Here is a 22,725-nt window from a genome sequence, read left to right as displayed (position 1 = left end):
ATTTCAAATCAGATGATTGCAACACACTCCAAAAAGTTGGGAAAGTCGAGTGTTTACCACTGTGAAACATCACTATTTCTTTTAATAACACTTATTAAGCATTTGGGCACTGAAGACACAAGTTTAAGTTTAGAAAGTGGAATTTTCCCCCATTCATCCAATATGTAGGTCTTTAGCTGCACAATTGTACGGGGTCTTCGTTGCCAGATGGTGTGCTTAATAATGCACCACACATTCTCAATTGGAGACAGGTCAGGACTGCAGGCAGTCCAGTCTAGCACCCACACTCTCTGCTCACACAGCCATGCACTTGTTATCAGGGCAGTATGTGGTTTGAAGCTGTCCTGCTGGAAAATGCAGGGACGTCCCTGAAAAAACAGTGCTAGATGGCAGGATATGCTGCTCCAAAATTTGTACATTACTGTCTGCATTCATGGTGTTCTCACAGATGTGCGTGTTACCAACTGACACACCCCTGGCCCATACAGACACTAGCTTTTGGACCTGATGCTGATAACAACTTGGATGGTCCTTTTACTCTTTGGCCCGGATAACACAATGGCTCTTTTTTTTTTTTAAATGTGGACTCATCAGACCAAAAAACACAGTTCCACTGTTCTACTTGCTATCTAAGATGAGACCGAGACCAGAGAAGTCAGCAGCGCCTCTGGACAGTGTTGATGTTTGGCTTCTGCTTTGCATAGTAAAGTCTTAACTTGCATCTGTGGATGCAGCGGTGAATGGTGTTGACTAACAAAGGTTGTTTTTTAAGACAGTGATTTATGAGGGATCAGAGATCACATGCATTCAGAAATGGTTTTCTTCTTGCCCTTTACACACTGAGATTTGACCAGATTCCTTGAATCTTTTAACTAGATTGTGCACTGTAGAAGGTGAAATGCCCAAAATCCTTCCAATTTGTCTTTGGGGAACATTGTTCTCAAAGTGCTAGATTATTTGCTGAATCATCTGTTGGCAAATTGACAAGTCTTGAATGATCCTTCTCTTGAAGGACTAGGCTGTTTTTGGAGGCTCTTTATATACTATGACACAATTGCCTCACCTGTTTAACATCTCCTGTTTCACATTGCCTTGTTATTTCAACTCGTCAAATTGTTTTAGTCTTAAATTGTCCCTGTCTCAACATTTTTGGACCGTGTTGCGATCATCTGATTTAAAATTACTGTACATTAAAAAAATAAAATTCACATGGTAAAACAGCATATAATGTGTAGTTGTGGTGCTTTCAATATAGCAAAGGGTGAATATAATTTACAAATCACTCCAAACCACTTTTTGTTTTTATTAGCATTTTTCATATTGTCCCAACTTTTACAAAACTGGGGTTGTAAGAAAGGGGGACATCTATAAGGAGAGACTGTAGCAGGTAGTTACATTTTAGAATACAATTCATTTTAATAACATCAACCTTCCAAATCAGAGATAAATGTAATGAAGCCCACCTGCCCACATCGCTCGAAAACCTTTTATTAAAGGGTCAAAATTAACTAATTAAATCAGACAAATTTGCCAGGAATAAAATGCCCAAATACTTAATGCCCTGTTTGGGCCACTGGAAGGTGCCCGGCTGAAAAGCCGTTACCGGGTAGTACGCTGTCAGAGCCAAAGCTTCGATTTAGACCAATTAACTCTGTATCCCGAGAACTTAGAAAAGGATTTAATAATTCTGTGGAGGCAAGGCATAGATCTAGTAGGGTCGGAGACATATAACAAAATATCATCTGCGTAAAGCAAAAGCTTATGCGCCACACCTCCCGCCACCACCCCTGGAAAATCATCCTCCTTTCTCATCGCAGCTGCTAATGGTTCCAAGGCAAGACAGAACAATAATGGGGAAAGAGGGCAACCCTGCCGGGTGCCCCTATCCAGAGTAAAATAATCTGAAATTAATCCATTAGTTTATACTGCCGCTGCCGGGTGTCTATAAAGTAACTTAATCCAACCAATAAAAGTATTCCCTGAACCCATACATTTCCAAAATCTTAAAAAGATAATCCCACTCTACCATATCAAATGCCTTTCCAGCGTCAAGTGAGATGGCAGCAACCGGAGTCTGATCATTCGCCACAGACCACATGATATTGATGAAACGTCTGTTATCAGAAGATAACCCCGAATAAACACCACCTGATCTATATGTATAAGAGTTGTCATAACTTTACTTAATCAGTTAGCCAAAATGTTTGAAAATTTTTGACAAACGTCTAGCTGGTTCAGGAAAATTGGACGGTAACGTTTACACTCGCTTGGATCTTTGTTCGTTTTAAGAATCAGACTGATCTGGGCTTGCATCATGATTGGTGGAAGCTTTCCATTCTTTAATGATTCCGTATAAACTTCTAGCAAAAGTGGAGCCAGTTCTGTAGCATTAGATCTAAAAAACTCAGCAGTAAAACCATCTGGCCCCAGAGCCTTGCCTGTAGAATTTATTTGCTCAGTCGTAAGTTTAGGAAGTTTTAATGGTTCCACAAAGTTTCTAATATCCTCATCTGTAGACGAAAACGTGGAACTATGAAGATCAAGGTAGAATTCTTTAAAGCCATTATTAATATCAGTGGCTGAGGTAAATATTTCACCACCAGCAGATTTCACTGAGGGAATGGTAGAAAAACTCTCTCTGTTTTATATATCTAGCCAAAAGTTTTCCTGCCTTGTCCCCCGACTCAAAGTAGCCAAAACTCCAACTTCCATGACAAAATAGTATTATATCTGTATTTCAATCAGGTCAGTTCTCTAGCATAGAGAAGGCCATCAGATGACATTTGGCACTTCAGGCATACTGTATGAGCCGGCCCCTAAGAACTGCCTTAAGTGCCTCCCAAGCCACACCCACAGAGGATACTGAGGACCAGTTGGTCACCACATAAACATTTTATAGCATTTGTTGGAATTCAGGATTTTGCAAAAGGGATACATTAAAGCACCAACTATATGATTTCCTTTTCTCCATATGTGGCAACACCTCTAAACACACCAGGATGTGATCTGAAACTAAAATGTTTCCAATTGAGCAATCAACAACAGATGAAATGAGGTACTTAGATATAAAAAATATATATATATTCTAGAGTAAATCTTATGGACTGATGAAAAAAAATGTATAGTCCCTACCAGATGGGTTCAAAAGTCTTCAAATATCTGTAAGACCAAGATTTTACACATCCTGTGAAGCATCAATGTTGCCTTGGGGGGCTTACACACTTTTGTTGCACTATGATCAAGGACAGAGTCCATCAGTGACCATTAGATTATTAAAATACTTTCATTTAGTACATATTGACATAAAACAAAAATATAATATTAAATATGCAAAATGCTCCCTGCCACCAAATGCAACTGAAAGAAAATCCCTGCAGTGTTCGCTAGATGTTGTCCAAGTAAATAAGGAGCAGACCTTTAACAGAACTTCAGTAACTCTCCTACATCAATGCCAGAGACACCACTAGGAATTAATATTAGGAACTATTTCTGTTCTTCTTCTCTCTGTGAAGTGTGACCAGTGTAATCCATCAGTCATTTTGACCTTCCTACATAACCCCCACATTACTGTAAAAGCATTGTTAAGGCTTCACAGAAAACACACAGGAATATTATTTCACTATAGTGACTGCAGTGCAGTCCTTATAAAAATGCCTACAATGAGTTCCTCCATAGAGTCTGAACAACTGAACCAACATACAGCCTAAAATTAGGATCAACAGTAATATCAACTCTCTATATTAGACAGACATTCGAGTGTATTCATTAAATTTTCAGTGTTAATAGGATGCCATCCTTTTATCGTCAGGTCGAGGCATACAGGACACCAGATATAGTTAACAAAAGACTTTGTTGGAGACACTTGCAACTAGAATCTGTTTTCAGAAGCCTAATCAATGTGGATGAGAAGGGATCTAAACATGAAGAGACTTGGATTCAAAGAGCTCAGCGTCAAAGTCAAACTACACTTTGTTTGAGGTCATCTCATCACCCATCTCTTAGCTGTGTAGTATAAAGAACTTCAAAAACATACCAAACTGAATTTACAAGGAGTATTCATTCTACATAGGCTACTATAAAAAATTAACAAGAGTTTGCACCTAATCTTTACAATTCTCTGTTGTGTCTGACATTCTTCTAATTAACAAGCACATGAATGCAATCACTTTGATTCAATTCAGTATTTCCAGTATTTCTATTTTTATTACAGCTTTGTTAATGAACAGTACCTGAATTTGAAAGTATGCAGAAGGATTTTTGTTTTGCACATTCAAGGAGTCATAGATTGTAGTGTGACAATCAGTCATGTCAGAGCTGATTCTTGAGCAGTTTCTGGAAAAACATTTGATCAGAGTTGTAGATCTGGAAGGGTCCAAGTTACCAATAAGCAACCAAGCTATTTAAAGGAGGCCCGCACTTTCCTGCCTTTCAATGGTTGTGGTGGTCGAAAATTGTTCTCCATGCGTTTCCGATCCTCTTCTTCTTCTTCATTACAAAGCAGTGTTCGGAATTTTCCCAACTAAGTCCAGATAGCATGAAAAACAGAGTGTGAGACAGAACTTGGCAAAGCTGCACTGCAACAACAACAACAAAAATACAACTCTGGTACAATGTATTATGTTTCAGGGTTGTTTCTCCATTCTGTGAACCTCCTGAGCTTTTTTCACTTAAAGCTCATCAATCTTATTAATAAGCTGTACAAGATCAAAGTCTTGTGGCCTCATGCCAGATGCAACGAGGCCCCTGCGACAGCTATGCAGTCAATGTGCCAAACTACTTGTGCTTTATGAAATTTCCTAATACTCATTTTGAGGGACTAGACAGGAGCCAGAGATAAAATCCACAGTCTTTCAGATGAACAAAGACTTATGTACTAATAAATGTAAATAATAGTCTAGTATATGAATCTATGAAACTTCCAGCCTGATCTCATGAAAATGAAGTGACTAGTGACATTTTTGCAAAATTGTATTATGTGGTTCTTACACGTGTCAAGGTAGTTCCAAGCTGAAATGTTCAACCTGTCTCAGAATGAACGTTACTATAATTACATTTTTGCAATTAACAGAAGCGCTACAACAACTGTGCGTTTTGTGATTTTTGTCTAAAAGAATGAGTACAACTACGGATTATAACTTCTTTAAAGATGTAATTTTTTGCTCTAATGCTCACACACTGCCATGTTATGATATCAAGACACGTTTACTGTAATGCATCATTTGAAAAAAGATTTTTAACACTTGTATGACAGACCCACCTATATTTACACACTTATTCCAATGTGATTAGCTTGCACAGTAGCTCACATGATAGAGTGTTGGACTTTGAACTCAGCTAAAGCACTTAAGCTGACATGTGAGCCGAAAGTGGCATAGAAGCAACACAAAATGATGTGGCAGAAAATTTGCTTTTCATGACGCATTTGCTTATAGGACACTATCGGTTAGGTTAAGGTGATGGTTTAGGGTAAGGATGTCTGTTTTGTTTACCTCTCATTTGCTATTAGGACACTAATCGGTTAGGTGTGGTTTTTTACACCTACTTTAGTAAACTTTCTTCCTAAGTTTTAGGTTAGGAAGGTATATTTTACTCATTAACAGCTCCATCTAACATTCACCTTAAAACCTTGTCTGATTACGACACCATTTCAGTCGCTTTTGGTGCCCCCCGATGGACATTGCACTGGGAAACTACAGCAAAACGTAAAAAACTAAGCATGTGATTTCTTTTTTTCTAAAATGTTGCCACAGTCATGTAATCTTCATGAGATCAGGCTGGAAATGTTGACTGTGTGCCACTAAAAGCTGTAGAAGTAGATGTTCCTCCACACAGATGATATTTTTAAAGGAATATTCCGGGTTCAATACAACTTAAGCTCGATTGGCAGCATTTGTGGCATAATGTTGATTACCACCAAAAATAATTTAGACTCATCAGGCCGTTCTCTTAAAAAAAAAAAATTAAAAACAAATCAAGGTTACAGTGAGGCACTTACAATAGAAGTGAATGGGGCCAAGTTTTGGAGGATTTAAATGCAGAAATGAGAAGCTTATAAATTATTGAAGCACTTAAATTAATTCGCCTGTTTAAACTCATGTATTATTTGATCTTTAAAATTGTTACTTACAGTAGTTTTAGGGTATGCTGACATTAAATTGTCATGGTAACAAAGTTGTAAATCTGGCTACAACTTTACACAAAAAAAGGTTAGCAAGTGATTTTATCAAACTAAAATCATGTTAGCATGCATATTTTATAAATCTTGTAGCTATACTTTTGAAATAGTGAGTATTTTGTTGTTTATGGATTTGCCCAATTCACTTACATTGAAAGTGCCTCACTTTAACCCAAATATTTGCTTTTTTTTTTTTTTTTTTTTTTTTTTTAAAGAAAAGGAGGGACAAGTCAGAATTAATTTTTGTTGTAATCAATATTATGCCACAAATCTATCGATTGAGCTTAAAGGAATAGTTCACCCAAAAATGAAAATTTGCTGATAATTTACTCACCCTCAGGCCATCCAAGATGTATCAGAGTTTCTTTCTTCATCAAAACAGAATTTAAGATTTTTAGGATTTCATTTCATTCCTCCTCCTCTAAACAATGCAAGAGAATGTCCTCCATTATTTGATGGTCCAAAATGCACATTTAGTGTGCATCAAAATAATCCACACGACTCCAGCCGACAAATAAAGTTCTTCTGCACCCAAACGATTGATTATTTTGAGAAACAAAACAATACTTATACTTTTTAACTACAAATGTTCGCTTCCATACATCTCTGTGACATAAGCTCGTTGGTAAGATCACGCGTTACGTGGAGGAGGAGTCAGGAAGCGCGTCATTATTTACAAGAGAAACTTGCACAGACCAAGCGCTGTTCACAAACCAAAACAGTCCAAAACAATTTCAAAACAATATAAAATAAAAACATAATTTCCAAATAATAATAAAAAAAATGTAAACAATGACGCGCTTCCTAACTGTTTCTCAAAATAATCAATTGTTTGGGTTCAGAAGAACTTTATTTGTCGACTGGAGTCGTGTGGATTATTTTGATGCACACTAAATATGCATTTTGGACTGTCAGAAAATGGGGTACATTTATTTGCATTGTTTAGAGGAGGAGGCCTGAAATGAAATCCTAAAAGTCTTAAATTCTGTTTTGATGAAGAAAGAAACTCAGATACATCTTGGATGGCCTGAGGGTGAATAAATTATTAGCAAATTTTCATTTTTGGGTGAACTATTCCTTTAACTTTTACTGAACCCTGAATATTCCTTTAAAGGAAATACTCTATTCAGTAATAAATCAACAAAACCTACCTCCTTACCCTAAACCTTAGACCTAATTTAACTGACATAAAAGCATGTGTGACATGAAAAAATGCCATTTCTAAACAACCATTACACTTTCAGCTCACGTAGTGTATCAACTCGCGTACTTTTCAGGACTCGTACCCCTGTCCATTGCATCACAAGTGTTACACTAGGGTCACCTCACGCAATTTGATCTCACACGAACAAGCTTGCAAATGTAGTTGGTTATGTAATGCAAATGTTAAAATGTATCGCCTTACAAGTCATATGCTAGTAAAAGTGTTTAGATGACACAACATTTTGTGAGGAACAGGGCGAAAAGTGTTTATGAACTGATAATCTGCAGTTTTACTCAGGATGTGTGTGAAATAGTCATTATTGTTATAGCAGCTTGAGTGTTTATTTCACCAGAAAACTGCTGCAATATGTCCAATGAGCCACCTAAAAATCATTTTGCAAGTATAGTAACATGATTCTATGAGACCAGGTTGGTTACTTCACAGCAAACAGACTGCTGGACATACAAGTCAACCACAGAGATTTCTGGGGATAAAACTGCACATAACGTAACAAATGTGTTGAATCAGCTGTAGGCTTTGAACTGCGCCACGTTTTGGCAAAAGGTGCATTTCCTTTCTGAATGAAGCTGAAAGGCATTGTTTACCCCAAAATAAAAATTCTGTCAAGATTTACTCCCCTCTTGTTTTTCCAAACCTGTACAAGTTTCTTTCTTCCATGGAACACAAACAGAGATGTTAGGCAGAATGACAACCTCAGTCACCATTCACTTTCATTGTACTGAAAAAAGACTAAATTAAAGTTAATGATGACTGAGGCTAACATTCTACCTAACATCTCCCTTTGTGTTTTAAAGACAAATAGAGGTTTTTGATATGACAGAATTTAAATTTTTTGATGAACAATACCATTTAACTCTGACCTGAACCCCTCCAATCACAAATAATTATTTCAGGGTAATACAAAACATTTTCTGTGCTCACTTACTCAGACTCTTTTGGAATTTACAGTACTGTGCAAAAGTCTTAGGCACATTAAATGTTTCACAAAAGCATTTGTCTTAAGATGGTTATTTTTTTATCTTCTGCTTTAGTGTGTCAATAGGAAATATCAATTTTAGATTTCCAAACATTCCTTTTGCAAATAGAAAAAAAGTAGAACAAGTAGTCCTGCAACAGATGGTGTGGCCCCAACAGAGCCCTGATCTCAACATTGAGTCAGTCTAGGATTACATAAAGAAACAGAAACAATTAAGACACAGAAAAAATAAATTACAAAATTACAACAACAAAAAAAATACACAGAACTTTGGCAAGTTCTCCAAGATGATTGCAACAATCTGTCTGTCAACAACTTTGGAAAAACTGTGCAGAAGTGTACCTAAGAGAATTGGTGCTGTTTTAAAGGCACATGGTGGTCACACCAAATATAGATTTAGTTTTTTATGTTTACTGCACTTTGTATGAAGTTTATTGATGAATAAAAATTATTAATGGCATAATTTTTGAAAACATCCTGACTATACAACATTTTTCACAACTGCCTAAAACTTTTTCACAGTACTATACACAAGTATGCTTAGACCATTCACATCCACAAATAACAGAATACACAGCTGTAAAAAACCTTTAATGCTGTTAAACATTTTAATATATTGTTTTGGTAAAGTAGGGCCTTATTATAAACATCCCTGATAAAGACCAGTTAAAACAAACCATGCTGGTCCAAGCTGGTTTGGTGACAGATTAGCTGGTGGATCAGCATAGCCATGCGATTCACCAGCAATGAAATGCTAGTCAACCAGCATGGTCTTTCTCATAAAGGTGGTTGACCAAGGTAGTCTCACTGGTCAGGCTATTTAAGAAGTGATGTGGGGACACCAGCATACCAAAAAGAGTCACTGGCCTTATTTAGTCACTGAGACACACCCCTGTTTATCCACACATGAACAGCACAAACACATGAACTGCATATCCTTTGTTTAAGGGATTAGTGAAATTCAACCCAGGCATCAGAAAAGATGAGATCATTTCTGACCAGATTGTCTAACATCTGCAGCATATTGGAATATTGTGGATTGTCCCTAATTTACATCACTACCAATGATTTTGATTCAGCTGGAGAGATTCCCACATCCATCTCTCTCCACAACAATTAATTTTCATAAAATGACATTTATCAACTGACCAGTTGATGCTATAAGAAACACTAGTAAGACTTTATAAATCTTGATATAGTTTTTACAAGTTTATTGCATGACCAAATTAAAGAAAACATCAGTCACAAAAGCAACCCACCTGTTTCTCAGACACAAAAATAGGTTCCTTCAGTACAATCCATGTTACACTCTCATTTAGTGGAGGAGTGGTGAGAGAGCCTGGGTATGTCCAGAAGTCCAAACTACTAGGCAGGAGGCACTTTGGGTTGTAGCCCTTAAAATCAGCAACACTTCCCTACAAGGTAAAACAAACAAACAAGAATTACAATTTCTGACACTGTATTTGTGGTGCCACAGAGCTTTAGTTCTGTGGAGGAGAAAAAAAGATGCTCCGAACAGGGCTGTAACCACCATGAATAATAGGCATTATTACCATTTTGGGTGTAATTTGATCGCAAAGTAATCAGTTACTATAATCAAATAACTTTTTTAGACAAAAAGTAGTGTAACACATTAGATTACAAATTCTTGTAATCAGAATACAGTTACCGACTTTCAATTGAGTAAATTACTTGGGTCACGTGTATTTCTAAAATGATATTATGCATAATACATTCAAAACATGAATTATATTAATATGTATGTCTGTTTGTGTTTTTGTGACAGCTGAAGGGTGTATGCCCCCTAACGAGTCATTGTTTACATGAACATCAAAAAGTGGCTTATTGCGATAAATCTGCGAATTGCGAGAAAGTGATGTTCCCATTTACATGCACTGTATTAGTGATGTGTAGTCTTTACTACCATATACAGTACTGTGCAAAAGTCCTAGGCACATAAGGTGTTTCACAAAAGCATTTGTCTTAAGATGGTTATTTATATCTTCAGCTTTTGTGTATCAATAGGAACTATAAATGTTAGACTCCCAAACATTCCTTTTGCAAATAGAAAAGATTAGAATAGAAGAACAGGGAGCCCTGCACCAGACCCCTCCCCCCCTCCCACTGAACATCATGTCAGTCTGAGATTACATAAAGAGACAGAAGCAATTGAGACAGCCTAAATGGATAGAAGAAATGTGGTGAATTCTCCAAGAAGCTTGGAACATCCTGTCTGCCAACAACCAAGAAAAACTGTGTCCAGGTGTACCTAGGAGAATTGGTGCTGTTTTAAAGGCAAAGGTTGTCACACCGAATATTGATTTAGCTTTTTTATGTTTACTGGAATTTGTATGACATTAAGTGATAAATGACAACTATTTATGGCATTATTTTTGAAGACATCCTCATTATGCAACATTTTTCACAAGTGCCTAAAACTTTTGCACAGTACTGCACATGCGGCACGGTCAGTAAGCATCTTTCTCTACAGCAACGTAATTTCCCCACGAAGCTTGTGTAGAGTTGTTACTGCGGGCCCTATTTTAAGAAAGCAAGCGTTATGCACAATGCAATGCCTTAAGTCTTATGCGCAAAGTCAGTGGGCATGGCCATGAAGTTTTGGTATTTTTGTGCAAGCATGTGCTAAATCTAGGTGCAAGTGGGTTTGGCAAAATCATGCACGCAACGCACAAAAGGCTGGACCAAGTGCAATTTAATTCTGAGGTTCTTCTCCGGTTATTCCAGCATCTGCATCCTATTAGATAGTCCATTCCCTCAAGCACCAAATTATATAAACAAAGCCAGCATAAGAAGTTGTTAGTGTAAATGGACTGTATGCAATGAATTAGAAAAATTGGAAATGAGTTATTTTGTGCATTAACTGCATCCTTGATGAATGGCAGGAAAATTTCTATGACAGTAACCAACGCTCATTTTCCTTTGTAAAATGTGGTTATCGTCAGAATTTGAATGAATGCTCCTTTAAAGTATACAGAATGTAAGTATTATTAATCATTGTCATCTACTGACACACAAATCATGGCTAGTATTAACAGTGATTGTATCAGAACGAACTTCACTTCTACTGGTCGATATTGATTTTGAAAAAATAAATTTCTAAAAATTATATTTCTAAATTCAAATTATACTTCAAATGAAATGCAAACATAATCAAAATAACGAAGTGGTCAAAAAAAAAAAAAATATCGGACCGAATCCAAACATTTCATTCCAACTTATTCCACCTTTTTGCAGTGACTTAAAAATCAATTACAAAAAAAAAAAAACAATATAAATTAGATCATAAATACAATTGATAATATAAATTAAATGATAATAATTGAAAAATAAGCCATTACCTTTAGATAGTTTAACAATCTCATAATTATTATTCTCAAAACGGCTACAACAGTGATTGTCAGGGACTTCATCTGGAATAACCAAACTGCAAATGCAGAAACTGAATTTGGAATTTGCGCTGAGTTAAGACGTGGTATTGAAACGTCTTAGCCCAACGACCACATTCTTAGAAAAATAGCAAGTTGCGCCACTTAATTTGCATACAATACACACACAGTTTGTGCACTTACACCCACATTAGCGCAAACACTCAATTTGCGCTTTGTGCTTGCATGAAAATTGGATAAGACATTGCACTCGGTCGTAGCACGTAACACTGCACTTTGCGCACTCACGAAAATAGAGCTCTGTGTTTGTTCCCTTGACAAGCTGCAATAGTGGGGCTTCCCTCTTATTTAAAACTCTGGGATTCCCCTAAATACCAGCACATATATGAGAGTCGATATTTTACATTGGTGTGTATAAATGGGTATAATTTATTGTGTATGTGATTTTCCAACTGTACTCCGAGAAATATTGAATTCTTTATGCTGTGTTGACTCGTTGTTGGGGTCAGTCCCATGATGTTTGTTATCTGGCATGTTCATGCACATGTCCACTCCTCAAAAACCTGTAAGAACGCTGCTAATGCATTTAAATGGCCACATAAACCGTGTTCTCCCGGAGAAACCCAGAATGTGTTAAACTACTTTCTCTTAATCCCTTAAACGGCGTAAAGAAAATCAGCGTTCTCATTTACATGACTTGTTTCAGAACGTCACTTTTTGCAAAAACCCTGGAATAAACCGTTTTCTTGTAAACATGGTCATTGTTTGGGGGGGGGGGGGGGGTTGATGAGTGTATGTTGTTTTGAGTGTATAACTTGCATGTGAAAATGAACAAGGAGACATGTAGACATTACTTTGAATTCGTTAAGTGAAAAACAACAAAAACTTTAGTGAAAAATTGTTTTAGAAAGTAACATAGTGGAGTACTTTTTTCATTCAGTTTTTTTTTTTTAAATAACTATACTTAACCATTTATATGTAAATTGACAGTTTAATGGGACTATTTGCCTAAGAATGGTGTTTAAAAAAAATGTACACAAAATTCCTTATGCTCATGTTTAATGTTTAATGAATAAGGTCCATTAAGCAATAGCTATGGTAACCACAGTATTGAGGGGGTCTATAGTAATTATTACAGACATTTGAACATGAGAGAATATGGGTTTTTCAATGGCCGATTCTAAATATACATTTGGTCATCCCCAATACTGAATATTTTATTACAACCTTGTCTCTAAACCATACAATGTCCTACCCCCAAGTTCCCACTTACATGCCTTTTACATAGGCTGTGATTATAAGATGGACTGCACTAAACAAATCAAAAATAGTTGGATTCATCAGCGTTTAATTGATTAAATCTAAATTAATTCTAAATCTAACTAAATATGAACAATGAAAGAAAATAAATATGTAAGAATTTGTGATTCATTCATGTCCAAGATAGAAATGCATAAGCTAATACACTAATTGAATAACCAGATGATTAAGTCACACCAAATACATGAAAAGCAAGGTCAAAACCACTATTCTTTTGTGTTGTGCCAGGGTTGATGGTGCCACAGGTACTCTGAGAGGTGCTAATTTGAATCCCTACAAACCTGATTAACATATTTTAAGACAATATTTTCTATTAAAATGACATGCAAAGAGCCACCACTTGTGTGCTTTCAAATTCAATCAGATGCAAAAAGCGAAATAAGGACCACCGCCATTTGCCCATTTCTGGCAAACTACCTGATAACCTTTACCGTTTTAATTCATAGTTCATACCTTCCCTCCCAAGTATCCTTAAGAAACTTGTATATTTTCCCAGTTTTCATACATTAACAATATAAATACACATACCTTGAATTTAACCATATACAAGGAATCGGTTATCTTATGAAGACCATTGTGCTCATCACCTATCTGAAAAAAACATTTCAAATGGAAGACAAACAAATCAAAACATTTTCTTATAATGCGTACAATCAATATCAGAACTGTTGGTTATAGTATGTTGGTTATATTACATGTAGTTTGTTTTAGTATTTAAATAATTTGTTTTAGTTGTAAGCATGCCCTTTGTGTAAAGACTTGCACGATGCACTATTTGCATTGTCATTGTGTACTTTTGGATGTTGCTGGAGTTTTGTGACTTTCTTAGGAATTAGCAAGTAATCCATCTATAGATATGTTTATTTATGTTTATTTATTTATGTGAACATTTGATATTTTATAACATTTCCATCCTAAACTGAATAATTTTAAATGATTCTAATACAGATCTTAAATACAAATCTTCTAATACTAATAAAATGTCTTCTGTATAACGCATAAGGAGATGTAAGGCAGAATGCTAGCCTCAGTGACTATTCATATTCATTGCATCTTTTTTTCTGTACAATGAAAGTAAAGAGTTACTGAGGTTGTCACTCCCTAACATTAATCTCCTTTTGTGTTCTACAGAAGAAAGTCAAACGTCATACTATTATCTTAGTTCTTTGTCTTAGAATCACACTGAGTTGGTTTAGGCTGAGCACATTAAAGCTTTAAAAGGAGCGATTGAAGTAGACACAAACTTCCAGAAAGATGCCAAGGACAACCAGGCCGTCAGGGGCTTCTGCGGCCTCAGCAAACGACTTGTACTTTACAGCATTCCAATGAACAAGATGAAGCTGGAGGGAGACAAGAGTTCACAGCAATAGATTTTCATAATGAAACACAACTACGTGTAGAGAGAATGACAGAAACTGTGTGTACATGTATACAGGGCCATAGCAACTGGGGTGAACGTTGGGAATGATTCTAAGGGCCCACAACACTTCCAGTAATATTATGTAAGGGGCCTAGGTGGCCCCAAATTCCTGCCTATATGGTCCTGCACACATACACCTGTATTATATACTCAAGAGGAGAGAGAGAGAATCAGTCATTGTCCCTTTTCTGTACCCTCACCTCTGAAGCGTAGGTCTTCCCACCAACTGTATGCTCAGAGCCACTGCAACCCTTGCCTCCCCAGTGGAAGTGAAACTGTTTAAGTCTGTACACATTGCCCAGGGGACCTCCCTGGATCACTGCCATAAGAAAAGATCGGTTTATTCACTAATGTTCTCAAATAGCTCCCGAATGTCTAAAGACACTATGGGCATAACTTAAATTTTACACATACTGCATGTACATACACTGATGAGCCAAAATATTATGACCACTCACAGGTGAAGCAAATAACGTTGATCATCTCTAACAAGACCACATGTCAAGGCCTGGGTAGAATAGATGGTAAGCGAACAATCAGTTCTTGTAGTCAACATGTTAAATGCAGGAGAAATGGGCAGGAGTAAAGACCTGAGCAACTCTGACAAGGGCCAAATTGTTATGGCCAGACGACTGGGTCAGAGCATCTCTGAAACAGCAAGGCTTGTGGGGTGCTCCTGGTCAGCAGTGGTGAGTACCTAACAACAGTGGTCTGAGGAGGGACAAACCACAAACCGGCGACAGGGTGTTGGGCACCCAAGGCTCATCGATGCTCAAGGGCAAAGAAGGTTATCCCATCCGGTCCAAACCGGCAGAAGGTTTACTGTGGCACAAGTCACAGAAAATTTTAATGATGGTTACGGGAGGAATTTGTCACAACGCACAGTGCATCGCACCCTGCTGTGTATGGGGTGGTGTAGCCGCAGACCGGTCAGAGTGCCCATGTTGACCCCTGTCCACTGGCGAAAGCAACTACAATGGGCACGCGAGCATTGGAACTGGACCTTGCAGCAGTGGAAGAAGGTCGCCTTGTCCGATGAGTCCCGTTTTCTTTTTCATCACGTGGACAGCGTGCTCGTGTGTGCCGTTTTCCTGGGGAAGTGATGACACCAGGATGCACTGTGGGAAGATGACAAGCCGGTGTGATGCTCTGGGCAATGTTCTGCTGGGAAACCCTGGGTCCAGCCATTCATGTGGACATCAATTTGACACCTGACACCTACCTAAACATTGTTGCAGACCAGGTACACCCCTTCATGGCAATGGTATTCCCTGATGGCAGTGGACTTTTTCAGCAGGATAATGCGCCCTGCCACACTGCACACATTGTTCGGGAATGGATTGAGGAACATGATGACGAGTTCAAGGTGATGCCCTGGCCTCCAAAGAGCATCTATGGGATGTGCTGGATCAACAAGTCCGATCCACGGCAGCTCCACCTTGCAACTTAAAGGATTTGAAGGATCTACTACTAATGTCTTGGTGCCAGATGCCACAAAACACCTTCAGGGGTCTTGTAGAGTCCATGCTTCGGTGGGTCTGCGCTGTTTTGGCGGCATGCAGAGGACCAACAGCATATTTGGCAGGTGGTCATAATGTTTTGGCTCATCAGTGTATATGAAATGGTAGGTGGTTGGCATTTTGCACAACCAGGATCTTATTGATGGCACAGTTGGTGAAAGGGTGCAACAGTCTTTCTGTCTTGCCATTCTGTCTGATACCAGTGGAGCCAAGACTTTGTTTCCCCCTCTCTTTTTTCCCCCACTCTCTATCTCCCCTTGTTTTGCTTATTCCCTAGTTTTCTTTCACAGAGAAAGGGACAATTCGTAACATTTGAAACTTTCAACAATTTCAAAATAGGGGACAGCTTCAGAATTGGTTTGCTTTGCAGAGGGCTGGGAACAAGAGCTCAGAAACCACACTTGCTGACAACAGTCATTTATTTAAGAGTTTCATTTTTGCTGACTGTAGTCTGACTGAGTAATAACTATGTTTCATGTGTGCCATTTCATATAACAATAATTACAGTACAGAGCACACTTTCTTCTCAAGTGGTGAGATGGGATAAGAACGGAAATTACGGTGTCATAAAATGTGAAAAAAAAGGAGACATTTTTTCTAATAAACACTATATCTGTTCGGTGTCCCAAGTCTGCAATTCTTGTTTTGATTCAACATATGAAAACATTTTAAGGGATATAAGAGTTTATAAAATATCTTTGTTTGTGTTCCGCAGAAGAAAGAAAGTCATACAGGTTTTAGACGGCATGAGGGTGAGTAAATGATGAGACCATTGTCATTTTTAGGTGAACTGTTCCTTAAGACCAGCGTCTGAAGAAAATGTATCTTTCAATAGCAAATAACATCACAGTTGCAAATTATTGTGTTCTCTACTAAATGCATTTACTTATTGGACATAAACTGATTTTTGATTGTTTATATGAGAGAAACCAGAGTAGAAAAACACTTTATATTACATACTTTTAAAATATCAAACACTTTTAGAAATTATAGCTTACTTAAATTATTGAAGATACGTTGTGAGTTATTTTCATCACTACCACTGACAATAGTGGTAATTTTTTCAAGTGTGAAAACCCCAGAGAACACACAATATGGGAGTTCTGGCAAGAGGAACCAGATACTAGTCGTGTGTAAGACTATAACAGGGATTTTTGCAGAAACAAAAGTAAAAGCTGCCTACTCAAATTGACTGACAAAATCTTCTATTGCAAACATGAGGTCTACTGTCATTCCTTCACAATAACAGTATTAAAATCAGCCAAAAAGTTACCAACCTGATCTCTCATCTGTGTCAACAAACTCCACTACCACAGAGTGGCCATTGTTTGATATGCTGACAGAGGTGCAGTTATCGTAAGACAGCCAGATAGGAGACAGTCTGGCATCATATACTGCTTGGGAAGGTGTTATATCAATGGGCGATTGCCGGTTACCCTCAGCAATGGGATAGTCTTTGTGCCATGCAGATGGACCTAGAAGAACACATTTTAACAACCGCCAACAACAGAAATTCATGAACATGAAAACAATAAACATTTTATCTTTTTAAATCGGATGAAGACATGCCACTCATTGTATTGGTTGGGTTTAAGCCTATTAAACAGTTATGAGGCTTAGATCTGTAACACTGGACTCTTGTTGGATAAATGGTTTCTTTGTACAACTGAGCTCACAAAGTAGGCTAGCTGGTATAACAATAGTCTTCCCATGTTCTTTCCAGTTGACTGTAACAGCAGGATGTCAATGTTGACATTACATTCTCAATCTTACATTTAAGCAACAACAATCCCTTTAAAAGATAACAGGACTAATCTCACATTAATGCCATTAACAGATATCCTAACATTTAATTTGGCAGGCAAATGTGGGACATTAAATCTAACGACTGATGACTGGACATTAAATGGCTGAATGAATGGACACAAAACACAGAAGAGGCACCTAGGAAGGAGAGTCTTGATCAACAATGATCCCATAACTTACCGTCGTCCTCCCCATACCCCCAGTGATGCCCGGTCATTGTTCCCCTTTTCTTTTATCAGGTGGTAAGAAGATGTTGGAAAGAGGGCAGAATGTTAAGTGCTTTGAGTCTGCTGTTGCAGTTTGTGTGTATGGACACTTGTGCAGCGGTAACAGGTGAATGAATAGCGTTGTGATTGATTGACATGGGAGCTAATCCGCTTATTCCACGCCTCCTCTAAAGCCGATTGAACTGACCGTACACATTCAACAGAGAGGACACGAGATGTAGGCTACGAGAGGACTTCTGTGTTGACATGTTGAATAATTTAATACATGTATTTTATGAATGTATTTAATACATTCTACTTTGACTCCGTGTCAATTACTTGAGCCGAGTTCAACTGTTCATTTGAGTAAGCAGCGATTTTTCTAGCAAACAATCAAATGTTGAAGAAAATCCTATCGATCTGTTGTTAAGACGAGAATTATTCTCCACTAGTTTTAAAAAAGTACTGACGTTTTATAATGATCGAGGGGTTTTAATCACTTTTCTTGTTTGATTCTGCTGAACAAGCAGCAGAAGGAGAGCTATGAGCTATTGTCATTTTCACTGAGCGGGGTGAAATTAGTTCGATATTCGTTCAGGATATTCTGAAGGTTAGTGTTTGGTTCCAAGTGACCGTCTGAAAAGTCCACAGCCTGCTCTGAAACGTCGTTGGCGTTCACGCGTTCACTCAATTGGTTTGCAGTTTCTAACATAATAAACACTGATATTAAAAGAAAGAAAGAAAAACATATTTTAAAGGTTGTAGTAGGCTGCAAGTGTGATATCTGCTGGACAAGCTGGCAAAATGAGATTTTGCCAGCTTGTCCAGTTATACGGAAACAGTATTCATATATTATTATTATTATTATTGTTATTAACCAAGATGTTTTCACATTTCAAAATTTTTAGTAGGTTCCTAGTTGATAGACTGACTTACTACAGTTCATATTTTTCTAGTATGTCCAATTATACAGATACAGTATTCAATTATTTTAGAAAGTAAAAAAAATAAATAAATAAATAAATAAATAAAAAAAAGACTAAAACTCACCAAAATGTTACTTTCACATTCTGAAGGTTGTAGTAGATTCCCAGTGGATAGACTGAATTACTACAGGTCATATTTTTTTCCAATATGTACAATTATACATATACACTATTCAGTTATTAATATTATATATATATATATATATATATATATATATATATATATATAGATATATATATATGTATATATATATATATATATATATACTTAAATTAACCAAGATTGTTTTTACATTCTTAAGGTTGTTGTAGGTTCTCAGTGGGTTTACTGACTTACTACATTTGAGAGTTTGCCAACAGCTCTTCTTTTACTGATGTAAAATAAACTACAGTATTTTAGAAAGAATTACTAAAATTCACCTTAATGGTATTTTTACATTCTAAATGTTGTAGTATAGGCTCCCAAAGCAGGGGCAATTCTAGGATTTCAATAGTTGGGGGGCTCAGCCCCTAATGAAAACATAAGATGTGCACATTTAATGTATTACACTCTGTTGCATAGATAGTTTACAGAATATAAGTTAGCAAGCTAAAATTCATTCAAAAATGTTGACACAAATTGTAAAACATGAATCAATAATTTTGCAACTTAAAAAATGTGAAAATAATTACAAGTTTTAATTATGTCCTGATGTTATTGTAATGTCATTAATCACTTTTACTCTTAATTCATCCAGGCCTTTTCTCTCCTTGTTTACGAGATTACCAAACTAAAATAAAATGGCATGTATCCTTCTGTCAGTCAACAGATGCTGAACCTCGCTTGTTCATGAATTGAATGGGGGAATGGGGTGTATTCCTTCAGTGGGTCAAGCCAATGATACGCTCCTTCACAGCCCGCACTCCAGTGCTATTGGCTCATGCTATAGTCAGTCTTTTTTGGAAAAAGCCACCAAAGCAGTCACATACACACACATTTGTTATTTTATTTTATTTTTGTTTTTTGTTTTACTTTAACGTACAGTTCACCCAAAAATGTGAACTCTCTCATCATTAACTCACTTTCATGCCATCCCATATGTGTATGATTTTCATTCTACTCCTGAACACAGATTAAGATTTTTAGAATAATATTTCATCTCTGTAGGTGCAGATAATGCAAGTGAATGGTGGCGAGACCATTGAAGCTCCAAAAATCACATAAAGGCAGCATAAAATTAATCCATATGACTCCAGTTGTTAAATTTATGTTAATCACTTTGGGTGAGAAACAGATCAATATTTCAATCGTTTTTACTATAAATCTCCACTTTCACTTTCAGAATGTGAAAGTGAAAGTGGAGGTTTATAGTAAAAAAGGATTAAATATTGATTGTTTCTCATCCACACCTATCATATCACTTCTATAAACATCAATTTAACCACTGGAGTCATACAGATTACTTTTATGCTGCCTTATATGTGATTTTTGGAGCTTGAAAGGTCTGGTCACTATTAACTTGCATTGTAAAGACCTACAGAGCTGAAATATTATTCTAAAAATCTTCGTTTGTGTTCAGGAGTAGAAAGAAAGTAAATTAATGGTGAGTAAATGATGAGAGAATTTTCATTTTTAGTGAGATGTTGGAGAGTTCACCTGTAGTAAGTCGTCCCACTGGGAGCCTACTACAACATTCAGAATCTTAAAATGTTTTTTTTTTTTTTTTTTTTTTTTTTTTGCTGTATTTATGTATAACTTCAATATAGTAGGCTTAAGTCATTTGATTGAATGCTTGGACACCGCCGATGTTTTAGCGCAGTTGTTGGAATTTTCAGACAGTCCCTTAGTATGGTTATATATTCTTTAACTTAATTGTGCTAATAATATCTTTGTAAGATTTCTGTTCCCTGAGAGAGCAAATATTGAACCTAAAACTACATTTATCGTGCTTTTTAATTTACATGGTCTGTCTGAAGGCTAATAATTGTGATAAAGTGCCCGATAAATAGACATTCTGAATACTCTTACTTTCTGTGAATTTGTGAATATTTAATTTAAAGGTAACACTTGACTATATCACTTAAATAACCTTAACCATTCTGTGAATTATTTTCATTGATATGGTTATAGTTTTAAGCATTTATGGGCACACAGATGGGCTTGTTTGAGTTTTTCTGTAACTGCTGATCTCCTGTGACAACAGTCTCTAGTATTTACTCAGAATTGTGCCAAAAACAAAAAACATCCAGTGAGCAGCAGTTCTGTGGACGGAAATGCCTTGTTGATGAGAGAGGTCAGTGGAGAATGGCCAGACTGGTTAGAACTAATAAAGTCTATGGTAACTCAGATAACCACTCTGTACAATTGTGGTGAGAAGAATATCATCTCATAATGCTATTCTGAGATGCAGGTTGGTGCTGTTTTGGCGGCACGAGGGGGACCAACACAATATAAGACATGTGGTTTTAATGTTGTGGCTGATCGATGTATATATGTATATATAATTAACTTCTGACTTGCAGTCAGTGTGTATTGCTTCTTGTTATGCTGCAACAAGATATTTTCCACAGTTAAAAATCTGATTCTAGTGTAAGATGAGGGCAGAAGTCAAAATAGTAAATTAGCCACATGATCAAAACAAACAGCTGTGACAGCAATAAAAAAAAAAAAAAAAAAAAAAAATGTAAAGCCAGCAAAATGTGCTTTATTACAAGACATTTATCCATTGCTCTAACAGCATGCTGTTACTATGACACATGACACATGGGTGTGACGCATTACAAATAACAAGTTTGTGTCAGAGCTGCTGTCTGGGAGGCTTAACTTGGTCAACTCAATAACAATAATTTCCTAAATCAATAGCACACAAATTGCTGCTTGGTCCTTTTTGTGTGAAACTGAAGCTTTTAGTTTTAGAACTAATGAAAGGGGTGGGGGGGTGGGGGGGACTTATATTAATCTGTCTAATGGTCTGTAACCTGGTGTGTTCTATCAAATGTTGATAGGCAAAGTAAAATGCTGATTGATACCTCAGAATGACTTTGTTTGTAGAATGCATTTTCGTTTTCTGCACAAGAACAACAATACAACAACAGAACAGTGCTTCTTAACTGGGTCATTTAAAAATAACTTTATTCCATTATGCTGAAATTACGTGAACAAATTATGTGTCTGACAAAGGATTAATTAACTAAACCAAGAGGAAAAAATATGTTGATGTAACTTAATTGATTCACGTGGAACGTGGTACATGATTAAATCATGTAAATTCAAAGCATTTCTTTTTATTCAGTGAGGAGGACCAGGGCCAGGGCTTACATACTTTTAATGATTTCTCTTTATTGAATGAGGATGGGTTAGGAGAAGTTCACCTTTTAGGTTTTATATATATATATATATATATATATATATATATATATATTTTTTTTTTTTTTTTTTTTTTTTTTTTCAGTACTTTTATTGCTTTAAAATCATTAGTCGTGTTCTGTGTGTGAGGCTTGAAACTTAAAATTAAAAAAAAAATAAAAATAAAAACAAAAATGAAAAACGCTTCCCAAGACACATACGTCCTGTTGCAATCGTTGCTCTCCGTCTAGCATTTTTAGACGTAAGAAGCGCTCCCAAGATGTCAAAGAAGCTGCGAGGTTCAATGGCTCTATCTTGTGGCCAAACAGAACATGAACGCCTGCAAGTATCGAATCTGC

General features: G+C 36.7%; 1 protein-coding gene across 1 annotated transcript; it reads right to left on the bottom strand.

The window, feature by feature from the left end:
• Positions 1 to 3,665: 3,665 nt before the first annotated feature.
• Positions 3,666 to 18,158, bottom strand: LOC127410010 (carbonic anhydrase 7-like). The gene is made up of 7 exons (XM_051644989.1): positions 18,030 to 18,158; positions 17,321 to 17,518; positions 14,724 to 14,842; positions 14,348 to 14,443; positions 13,632 to 13,694; positions 9,636 to 9,791; positions 3,666 to 4,519 (listed from the first exon to the last, which is right to left on the bottom strand). The coding sequence occupies exons 1-7, from the start codon at positions 18,064 to 18,066 to the stop codon at positions 4,397 to 4,399; spliced, it is 792 nt and encodes a 263-aa protein (XP_051500949.1). The 5' UTR covers positions 18,067 to 18,158; the 3' UTR covers positions 3,666 to 4,396.
• Positions 18,159 to 22,725: the final 4,567 nt, after the last annotated feature.

The sequence above is a fragment of the Myxocyprinus asiaticus genome, chromosome 2 (genome assembly GCF_019703515.2).
Source record: "Myxocyprinus asiaticus isolate MX2 ecotype Aquarium Trade chromosome 2, UBuf_Myxa_2, whole genome shotgun sequence".
Classification (NCBI taxonomy): Eukaryota; Metazoa; Chordata; class Actinopteri; order Cypriniformes; family Catostomidae; genus Myxocyprinus; species Myxocyprinus asiaticus.
This window is presented reverse-complemented; position numbering and strand designations above follow the sequence as displayed.